At 32.1% G+C, this 11,990-nt stretch overlaps 1 protein-coding gene across 1 annotated transcript; it reads right to left on the bottom strand.

Annotated features, from left to right (window-relative positions):
* Nucleotides 1-703: 703 nt before the first annotated feature.
* On the bottom strand, nt 704-6,963 carry LOC114338420 (cytochrome b-c1 complex subunit 8-like). The gene is made up of 2 exons (XM_028289020.2): nt 6,741-6,963; nt 704-1,083 (listed from the first exon to the last, which is right to left on the bottom strand). The coding sequence occupies exons 1-2, from the start codon at nt 6,892-6,894 to the stop codon at nt 899-901; spliced, it is 339 nt and encodes a 112-aa protein (XP_028144821.1). The 5' UTR covers nt 6,895-6,963; the 3' UTR covers nt 704-898.
* Between the last annotated feature and the right edge of the window lie 5,027 nt (nt 6,964-11,990).

The following is an 11,990-nucleotide window of genomic DNA, read 5'->3' as shown; positions in this document are numbered from 1 at the left end:
TAGCTTTCATGTTGCGTTCCTGGAATGACTTTATTAGAAGATAGTTCATTGCATTACATGAAATCAACTTTAGAATTTCAGTCAGAAAAAATCATAGCAAGTGATTTGTCTTAAAAAGACAATCACATGCAATGATGACAGTAAAATTCTCGTGTTAGTGATCCCATAATAAATCATGAGGACAAAACAGGAAAAAACGTCAATTTTCTTTCTATTGATTTTCTCTTTTAATATGGGTAACTACATTCCACTGCATTCTGCCGAGGAATTTGCGAAAAAATTGAATTCATTTAACATAATTAGATCCCCTTCTTTGATTTTTCTCTTTTTACCTTATGTTTTTTTAGGGCCATACTTGCATCTTTCCACTGAACTCTGTACCTATTCATTGCCCCATGTGTGTTTAAATGTTTGAAATCTATCAAATTATCTATTTTTAATATAATATTGATGTTCACTTATTCTAACGTTTAATGGTCTTGATGTTTCACCTGATTAGAAATATTCACATTCACAAGGTATTTTATAAATACAATTAATTGTTCTTTGTTGTTCATTTTTCTTCGTTGATGTTTTTATTTTCTTGCAGAATCCTAAATCTTAGTTAAACATCATCTAAGGTTGAAAAGTCCAGTGAATCTCTCTGAACATTGATTTGATAAGATATTTTGAGCAATACCCTAATCTAGTTTAATTTTAAAACTCAACTACAAGGCTTCTTTATTAAGAAGAATAAATTAAAAAATATACAAATATATTTTACAGCATAATATATATTATAAATCTTTGAAGAGGTATATTTTATCAAGAATAAAATAAAAAAAAATACGTCATGAAATAAAAAGGAAGAAGAATTAATATAAGTAAAATTTTTATAAATTTTTATTCACATTTTTATTTATTTTCCTTTGTTGTTGTTGTTGTTGTTGTTGTTGTTTTTGTTTTTGTTGTTGTTATTGTTTTTGTTGTTATTGTTTTGAGAATTTGTATTATCTTCGTCATCAAATTGTCCTGGAATTTTTCTTTGATATTTTTCATGTAAATTATCCATAGAATAGTATACTAAGCACGCCACTGCTAATGCTGAAATAAATAAAATCTGGTTAATATACTTAATAGTTCTTTTAGAAGTATATATTAAAAATAATTGCAATGGTGTATGGTTAAGCTTAGATTTCAATCAAAAACTAAAAAAATATATCAATCATACATTATTCATCCCTTCAGAGAGCATTGTGATCTTGTGGTGGTGGACGAGGCCTTCATGCTCGGTCACCCTAAACACTTACGTATAGTGAATACAATCGAATGGAAGCTATGTAGGTGGCTATTAATTTTCTAGCTGGTCGTGCGAGAAGAATTGATCAGAAACAAAGATAATAACAAGTAGGATAAGCGGTGCGTATGGGTCATTATTTAAGTATGTGTAAAAACAGAATATAAACGCTACAAACATAAAATAGTGTATGCAAAATAGTTTGGGTAGGTGGCAGTGTGAGTGTAGCTGCATTAGATTGGCCTCAAATTATCTGAGGAATTAATGAAATAGAATTGAAATGAAATAGGAGCACACACATTACAGATCTACAAAGAATTTTAGATAAGGTTGTTTCAACGAGTGAAGAATTTGGTCTGTCACTAAACATACGGAAAACAAAATTCATGATTATATCAAAGAAAAATATTAGAAACATCAATCTACACGTAAATAATAAGACGAGAGAACGAGTTCAGAATTATAACTATTTAGGGACAAACAATAGTGAAACAAACGATTATACCAAAGAAATCAGAATTAGAATAGAAAGGGCTAGAAGTGCATTCATTAATATGAAACAAATAATATGTAGTAGAGACCTCAGCCTAAATCTTAGTAAAATGTTATGTATTTTCTGTTCTTTTGTATGGTGTGGAGACATGGACTCTTAATAAACAATGTCTCAATAACTTGGAAGCATTTGAAATGTGGAAATATCGAAGAATGCTGAGAATCTCCTGGACAGACAGAATAACCAATAAAGAAGTACTAAGAAGAATACAAAACAACAGGGAGATACTGGATTCCATCAAAATAAAGAAACTTCAATACTTGGGTCATATAACACGTGGAGACAGATATGAACTCCTAAAATTAATTATGCAGAGAAAGATTCAAGGAAGGTGAAGCATAGGTAGCAGAAAAACGTCCTGGCTGAGAAATCTCAGAGAATGGTTGGAATGCAGCTTAACTGAACTCTTTCGGGCTGTAGCGTCAAAAGTTAGAATAGCAATGATGATTGCCAGCCTTCGTCGCGGATATGGCACCTAAAGAAGAGGAACACATAGAAACATCAATAACATACATATATCTGGCTTACAAAAGTTTATACAACTAATTTCCATTTACACATACATATTGTACAATATATGTTATAATCTGAAGTAAAACTGGTAGACAAAATATATTAAAAAGTTTCCAACTGGGTACCTGCCTGTTGTAATAACCGTAAAAAACATACTACAATATAGGTTATGATAATTTACAAGTTTTTCCTATCTCAAAAATTTTCTATTACGTATAACCGAAGTTATATAGCAATTTTAATTATACTTCCAACTTTTTTCTGTAGCTGTAAGGCATAACTTTTTCGTTAAAATCAAACAGTTATTCTCAGTGGAGAAATCCATTAACTTGTTGTTTTCTTTTAATTTTCTACCAAGATATAGGACAGGTTCTAGTTAGAAGTTGTTAATTTTGATCACTAAGTTTTTGTATTCACCAAATTTTAATGCTATTCAAAACGTCTTACACACCTAATAGGCGAGGAAATGTAGCACTGAAAAGCACCAAACCTACCAATTTATTACAGTAAGATGAATCGCTATTCAAGTTTTTGCATTCGATTTGGGAAGATGTCAGAATTTATGAACAAAATTCAGGGTGTCAAAAATTTTGTCGTACCTGGAACCTAAAACTAAATCAAAAATTGTTTTAGCAGGACGGGGCAACCTGTCAAATGGCGAGCGATCGTCTTATTTCGCGTGGCAGTGATTTTCCTTATCCATTGCATTCACCAGACCTAACGCTACTTGATGTGTACATAGAGGGAATGCTGAAGGAGGCTTTTTTTTCGAACCGATCCACTATTTGACATTCCGAAATTGCAGAGTAAAATTCATTTTTTTCCTACCATTTAACAACCTTCGTTCACAGATATGATTGAGAACCTTCGTGAACGCTACGAAAAATGCTTGAAACTGAACGAAGGGCATCTTGAACATCGGTTTTATACGTACGTCTAAAGTACGTCGTCGTGAGTAATAAATTAATATACAGGGTGTCCCGAAAAGATTGGTCATAAATTATACCACACATTCTGGGGTCAAGATAGTTCGGTTGAACCTAACTTACCTTAGTACAAATGTGCTCATAAAAAAAGTTCTTTGAAGTTACAAAATAAAAATCGATTTTTTTCAATATATCGAAAACTATTAGAGATTTTTTATTGAAAATGGAGATGTATCATTATTATGGCAGGAATATCTTAAAACAAAATTATAGTAAAATTTATCACCCCATAAAATTTTATGGGGGTTTTGTTCCCTTAAACCCTCCCAAACTTTTGTGTACCTTCCAATTAATTCATTATTGTGGTACCATTAGTTAAACACAACGTTTTTAAAACTCTTTTGCCTCTTAATATTTTTTCGATAAGCCAGTTTTTATCTAGATGCGGCTTCTGTTTTAATATATTTACATACAAATTCTATGGGGGTTTTGTTTGTTTAAACCCCCCAAATGTTTGTGTACGTTCCAATTAAACTAATATTGTGGTACCATTAGTTAAACACAGTGTTTTTAAAACTTTTTTGCCTCTTAGTCTTTTTTTGATAAATCACCTTTTATCGAGATGTGGCTTCTTTTTCAAAATATACCTAAAAATGTAAGTTATAAATAAATTTTCAGATTATTAACAGGTGTCTATAATCATACTTAACCATATACAAATATGTGGTGAATTCGACAAATATTCAAAATATCTCGATAAACACTGGCTTATCAAAAAAGTATTAAGAGGCAAAGAAGTTTTAAAAACATTGTGTTTAACTAATGGTGCCACAATAATAATTTAATTGGAACGTACACAAAAGTTTGGGGGGGTTTAAGGGAACAAAACCCTATAAAATTTTTATGGGGTGCACAAATTTCACTTTAATTTTTTTTAAGATATTGCTGGCATAAAAATTCCACATGTCCATTTTTAATAAAAAATCTCTAAGAGTTTTCGATATATGAAAAAAAATCGATTTTCATTTTGTAACTTCAAAGGACTGTAACTTTTTTTGTGTGCACTATTGTATACAGGGTGTTTCATTAATAATTGTCCATATAGTAACTGGCGAAACCTTAGCACAAAATACGTAGATTTAACCTAAAACACTTAAATAAAATGTGGTTTCTTACTTAGTTACAGGGTGTTTTATCTAAAAATTTAAAAACTATTTTTGCTCAGCATTTTAAAACTATTAGACATATTCTTTTCATAATTGGCACAAAGTGCGACTACTATACACCCTACTAAATTATGATACACAAACGTTTCCAGCTACTACCAGAGGCGTACGACAGGGGATAGAGAATGGTTGACCCTTCTCAAATTCTACCCCACTGAAGGAATTACTATTTTAGTGCCATTTTTAGATTCTCCAATACTTTCTACGTAAATATTATACTCTTCATTGGTAACGTTAAACTCATTAGTTTTCGAGATATTTGAAGTTAAATATGAAATGGCACAGTTATTTTGATTAATTTATAATATGATCCATATGATTAAAATTTAAAAAGTATTTGTGGCCAGTACTTTAAAACTATTTATTGTATCCTTTTCTTACTTGACAGAAAGTGTAGGTACTGTACACCCTATTAAATTAAGATAAATAAACGTTTCTAGCTACTACCAGAGGCGCACAACAGGGGATAATGGCTGCTTAACCCTTCCCAAATTCTACGCCACTGACGAAATTGCTATTTTAGTGTAATTTTTTGATTTTCCAATACTTTTTACGTAAATAATATACTCTTCGTTTGTAACGATAAAATGATTAGTTTTCGAGATATTTGAAATTAAAAATAAAGCGACACACTACATTAATCAAAATAACCGTGTCGTTTCATTTTTAACTTCAAAGATCTCGAAAACTAATGACTTTATCTTTACGAATGCAAAGGATATTATTTTTATCGAAAATATTGGAGAATCCAAAAATTAAACTGAAATTGCAATTCCGCCAGTGGCGTAGAATTTGGAAAGGGTTAACCATTCACTTTCCCCCGTCGTACGCCTCTGGTAACAGCCAGAAACGTTTTTTAACATAATTCAGTAGTTTGTACAGTACCTATACTTCCTGCCAAGTATGAAAAGGATACGTCGAATAGTTTTAAAATGCTGAGCAAAAATAATTTTTAAATTTTTAGATAAAACACCCTGTAACTCAGTAAGGAACCACATTTTATTTAAGTGTTTTACGTTAAATCTTTGTATTTTGTGCTAAGGTTTCTCCAGTTACTATATGGACAATTATTAATGAAACACCCAGGTAAGTGAGGTTCAATCAACCTATTTTTGACTCCAGAATCTGTGGTATAATTTATGACCAATCTTTTCGGGACACCCGGTATAATTTATAATGAACATTTAAGCTTCAGAAAGCTTTTCTGAAAATTTATATTTTGCATATTATATAATTTAGTACCAATCCAACTTCTTGCAGAGGCTGCTAATGAGTCCCCTTGATAATTTTAATAAATTTTAATTAAACTCTAAATTAAACTTAATATATGATACTCCGAGAAGTCTGACAAGATATGTTATGCAGAGCAGGGGTGGGGGCAGATTTTTGCAATCTTGCAATGAGAAAACAACATGCGGGCATTCGAACTACAGCGAGTTAACATATGCACAGATAGCCATTGGGGCTCTTATAAACCCTTAAGGTGAACTCTAGGCTGTTGTGGGAATGTCGATGTTAATGTAGCATAACAGTGGTTTACTGGTACAGGTTCCAGATCATCGGGGCATATACGGCAATGAAAGAGCTGATGCACTTGCCAAGAGAGCATCAGCTACAAAATACCTGGGTCCATAGCCGGCCGTGGGAGCGCCAAAAAGCACCGCCCGCGAACGAAAAAAAGCCTGGATCCGAAGCCAACACAACTCACACTGGGAGAGTGTACCCGGTCAAACACATGGCAAGATGTATATTGGACGGACATTTGCTAGTAGGGCTGAGTTAATGCTGAAAACAACCAGGAATCAGCTCAGAATCATAACAGGTTTCCTCACTGGACATGCGCCAGTTAAGGGTCACCTGCATACAATGGTGCTGTTTCATGGAGACTTGAGCTGCAGACTCTGCAACAGAGAACCTGAAACAGTCAACAATATTTTGCATGATTGTGAGGCATTGGATCGGAGGCGTCAAACACTTTTCGGAGACATCGAAGTAACTCTAAATATATATGGCACCCACCCACTAGACCTGTACAAGCTGGTACAGGATTCCAGAATTCTGGAATGGGTTTCATAAACGAATGGAAGATGTACAATAAGCCAAGTGGCTGCAGTACAACCGGTTCACAACAGACGGCTTCCAGGGAAAAAAAGGATCCTTACGCAGTTCCATATACACATGGTAGTCCATGAATTTATGTGTTGAAAAATTGGCCGATCTAATATACCAAAATGAGTAAAACTTACGTGTTACTACCCATGGCGCTTCATAGCATATTCTTCGTATAGTATTTTTAATCCGAAAACTAGGAAACAATCTCACGTGATAAGGTGACATTTTGTAGAATACAATATTTCTAAGGTGGAAAAGATTTCCAAATTGCGGATGATGACCGGTCATTTCTTAGAAGTAACTCTTGACTTTCGTAAGTAGCTGTTTGACAATATTCATTAAAAAGCAATTTTTCAAACTGTTTAGATCACCGTTGGTTAGCTACCAATCTGACACGTAAAATCTATATTTCTTCTTTTTCTTAAAGTGCCCTTTCCTTAATGGAGGTTGGCTACTACAATTGCAAACTCTTCGCTGACTTCAGCTGTTCTTATTAGAAGTTCAAATTTTTAGCACTGTCCATTGTCGGATGTTTCTTAGCCACGAAAGTCTTTTTCTTTCAAGTTCTCTCCTTTCCCCTAACTTATCTTTTACTATTAGTTGAACATATTATCGGTACTTACTACTTCTCAGTATGTGGCCTAGGTGTGATGTTTTTGTAATTTTCACTGTGTTGAAAAGCTCTTGTTCCTTGCCTATTATATGCAGCACTTCTTCGTTTGAGATATGCGACGTCCATGAAATTTTGAGGTTTTTCCGGTAAATCCACATTTCAAATGCCTCGAATTTATTTACGGTTGATGTTTTAAGTTTCCACATCTCAACTGAATACAGAAGAGTCGACCAGACGTAACTTTTATAAACGTTGTCAAATTTAGAGTTTTATTCGAGAATCACATAGCACTCTTTTGATAGTTCTATTCCCAGATATTATTTCTAGATCAGGATTTATATTTTTTCGATTATTACATTCATACGAGATTCTGACCAATAGAAAGCTACAGAAATAAAAATTAAACTGATTATTTTTTAATGATTTTAACTTCCAATCGTATAGTAAGATATTTGATCACGTGTTTAATTCTGTCCAATCAGATTAAAATTATACTGATTATTTCATTCATAGGAGATTCTGACCAATAGAAATCTACAGAAATCTGAATTAAATCGATAATTTTTGATAATCTCCCGTCGTTAAGTATATTACGTCAGATGCCCTTCGTTGCTACGAAAAAATACATTCAGTGACATTAATGACAATTAATGTTTTAAAAATTATAAAAGTGATGACTTTCAATCGTCAAATATTTATAAAAACTGTGTGTTTAATGGTACTTACATAAATAAATTACAATAAAATTTTGGTTTTGAACAGTTTTATTCATGAAATATATTATTTATTTATTAAGCTCAACAGGCCGTGAAGGCCTAGGGCTGAAAGATTTAATTTTTCCTTACAATTACTATTACATATTTATATATAATGCTATATCCTATACTACTATAATATATACAATATTACATTTGTTTGTATAAAACACTTAATACTACACTTAACATTATAGTCTTTCCATACATTTCTTCACCACTTCCTTCCATTGTTTTCTGTCCAAAGCTTTTTCTTTCCAGTTTACAATATTACTTTGTTTTAAGTCTTCATATACGCTGTCCTTCCATCTCCTTCTTGGTCTTCCTATTCTTCTTTTTTGTATTGGCTTACGTAATAGAACCATTTTTGGCATTCTCGCCTTTCCCATTCTTTCTATGTGTCCTAAGTATCGGATTCTCTGTGCTTTGATTGCCGTTGTTATTTTTGGTTCATTATATAGTTCTTCAAGTTCCTTATTATTTCTTCTTCTCCATTGACCGTCTATTTTCACGCCTCCATATATTGCTCGTTGTATTTTCCTCTCCCATCTTTCTAAAAGGTCTATTTCTGATTTTTTAAGCACCCATGTTTCACATGCATATGTAGCTGTAGGTCTGATAACTGTTTTGTAGATTCTTATTTTTGCTTTTCTTGACACATCTTTGGATTTCATTAATGGACGCAATGCTCCATACTTTTTGTTTGCTTTTGCTATTCTTGCTTTTATTTCCCTTTCCCCATGTCCCTTTTCATCTACTTTTACACCCAGGTATGTAAATTCTGAAACTCTTTTAAATGCGCATACATTTTCTCCTTCTATCTCCAATGTGAAATTGTCTTCATTTTCTTTATCTGTTTCTCCCATTATCATGTATTTTGTCTTTTCCTTATTTATGAGAAGACCAAAAGGTTTGGCTTGTTTTATTATATTGCTCATTAATTTTGTTAGCTCTTTCTTACTTGTCGATAATAATGTTAGATCATCTGCGAATGCAATACATTGGTGGCCATTTTTAAAAATCGTTTCCTGTGTGCTTATTTTACTTTTCCTGATTATTCCTTCCAGTATTACATTAAAAAGAGTCGTTGATAGTGGGTCTCCTTGTCTTAATCCTTCCTTTGTTTCATGAAATAATCGCAGCAAATTGCACTCGACCTCTGAAATTAATATAGAATTTTTGCTCTCGTGACACTTTGACATAATTTTTGAATTAAAACTGTCAAATAATTTGAATGATGTCAATAATGATGCCAATAATTTGAATTAAAATTGTCAAAGTGTCACTCGGGAAAAATTCAATAATTTCAGAGCTCTTGTGCAATTACTACTGAGAATTATCTACTGTAGAAAATTACCGATAGAATTTATTTAAGTAGATTGTTTCTGTTTAATGGCAACCAGTTTCCTAGTTTTGACAATTGTCACATTTAAGAAAATATCCATAATATACGTATTAAAAAATAATCTTACGAATATCACATGAGAGTAAGAATAAATAAGAAAATAATGCTTGATTTTTACTCAAATTTGTTGTCATTGGGCAATAGCCACTCGAGCCCTGCGGGCTCTCGTGTCTATTGCCAGACAACAAATTTTCAAAAAACCGTCGCATTATTTTCAATTTATTCTCACTCTCTTGTGATATTATACCCTATAATTTTTGATAATTTTCCGTCGTCAAGTATATTACGTCAGATGCCCTTCGTTGCTACGAAAAAATACATTCAGTGACATTAATGACAATTAATGTTTTAAAAATTATAAAAGTGATGACTTTCAACCGTCAAATATTTATAACAACCGTGTATTTAATTGTACTAATTTGTATGTACTTACATAAATAAATTACAATAAAATTTTGGTTTTGAACAGTTTTATTCATGAAATAATCGCAACAAATTGCACTCGATCTCTAAAATTATTATCGAATTTTTGCCCTCGTGACACTTTGACATAATTTCACTCCCCTTCGGGTCGTGAAATTAAAACTGTCAAAGTGTCACTCGGGAAAAATTCGATAATTTTAGAGCTTTTGTGCAATTACTACTGATTATTTTATTCATAGGAGATTCTGACCAATAGAAAGCTACAGAAATAAAAATTAAAGTGATAATTTTTTAGAATATCCCGTCGTCAAGTATATTACGTCAGATGCCCTTCGTTGCCACAAAAAAAATAAATTCAGTGACATTAATGACAATTAATGTTTTAAAAATTATAAAAGTGATGACTTTCAACTGTCAAATATTTATAACAACTGTGTGTTTAATTGTACTAATTTGTACTTACATAAATAAATTACAATAAAATTTTGGTTTTGAACAGTTTTATTCATGAAATAATCGCAACAAATTGCACTCGATCTCTAAAATTATTATCGAATTTTTGCCCTCGTGACACTTTGACATAATTTCACTCCCTTTCGGGTCGTGAAATTAAAACTGTCATAGTGTCACTCGGGAAAAATTCGATAATTTTAGAGCTCTTGTGCAATTACTACTGATAATTTTAGATAAATTTACAAGAAAATTCAGAATTTAAATGAATAAATTAGTTTAATTAACCTGTTTACCATATTGAATTGCAAAATTTGAAACGGTTTATACTTTGTTTAAGACATATTTAAAAAGATAATCTGATACTTTAGGTGTGTCTGTTTACATTCTAATAGGTAACTAGAGACGACGAGGGATTTGTGTTTATTTTTAGAATAAACCAGGAGCTTTCTCATTAAAATTTACTTTTCTGTAAGAGAATACATTAAACAACTCAACATTATCTTTATGGGATTAAGTCATGATTGATTGTATTGAAATTCCTATTTCCTCTTTGGTTATAGTTAGTGTGACCAACTAGCCCGAAAAATCCGGGACATGACCCGAATTACGAAGTTGTGTCCCGGCGTCCAGGACAAGGCTTCCGGACCATCCGAATTTTCAACTTTTTGGTAAAAATCTATATTTTCGTTTTTATTCTAAGAATTTACATCAAATTAAATTGTTGAGACGAAAAAAAAATTTTTATCGTGGTATAAATTTTAATAGTTCTATGAAAGAAAACGAAAACTGTGGAATTTTTTTTATTTGTGTTTTAATTATCGTCTTCCGAAAAGACCATTCAAAAACAATAATAATTCATGTCACAATGAATCATGCCTAGGCACGCATGCCGCATCGAACGATGTAATGTAATGATTGCTGATGAATCTTTTTTTTCGGTTTTGTCAACTACTTTAAGTAGATAAACCTCTTGAGTTCGTTCGCGAAATATGATTAATTTCCAAACCGTTGCATGCTTTGAGCCAAATTCAAATCTGCTGCGTTGCAATATGATTTTTTTATCTAAACATTTATTTTATTGTCAGTCAGGGTTGCCATATTACACGATTTATCGTGTAATTACACGATTTGTTCCTATTTTACACGATTACACGAATCAAGTACGAAATCTTACGATTATTACCATTAAAAATTTTCAGTAGTATTTTTAATACATTTTTATATTCACTTAATACTCCCTGTATTGTTTAAAAATTACTTTGCAAAGAAAGAGAAATCCTCGGATATTTGTAATCTATACTTTCATACCTAATCATAACATACCATAATGATAACATAAACATCATTGGAAGAGTCTCAAGTTAAGTACTCATTTACACTAAAGTAAAATATAGTGGAATCCCCTGAAAATATTAGGAAGGTATAAATATTAGCCTGTCACCAACCGTTCTTGAATGGTTAGGCGCATGCGCGATAGCGAATAATTATGCGCAGTAACACAGTTTTCGTTACTGCGCAGACTCGTAACCATTCAAGGACGGTTTATATAGCATTTTCCGACTTTACACGATTTTCAGTAGTCGAGTTTCACGATTTTTGCTTCACTTCATCTGGCAACCCTGTTGTCAGTACAGTAATCAGTTTGAATCCGAAAATCGATTAGTGACCATCTCGGAATTATTGTTTTTGACCCGACTTTTTCATTCCAATATATTATTATTGTTAATATGAATAT

Source organism: Diabrotica virgifera, chromosome 6 (genome assembly GCF_917563875.1).
Source record: "Diabrotica virgifera virgifera chromosome 6, PGI_DIABVI_V3a".
Classification (NCBI taxonomy): domain Eukaryota; kingdom Metazoa; phylum Arthropoda; class Insecta; order Coleoptera; family Chrysomelidae; genus Diabrotica; species Diabrotica virgifera.
This window is presented reverse-complemented; position numbering and strand designations above follow the sequence as displayed.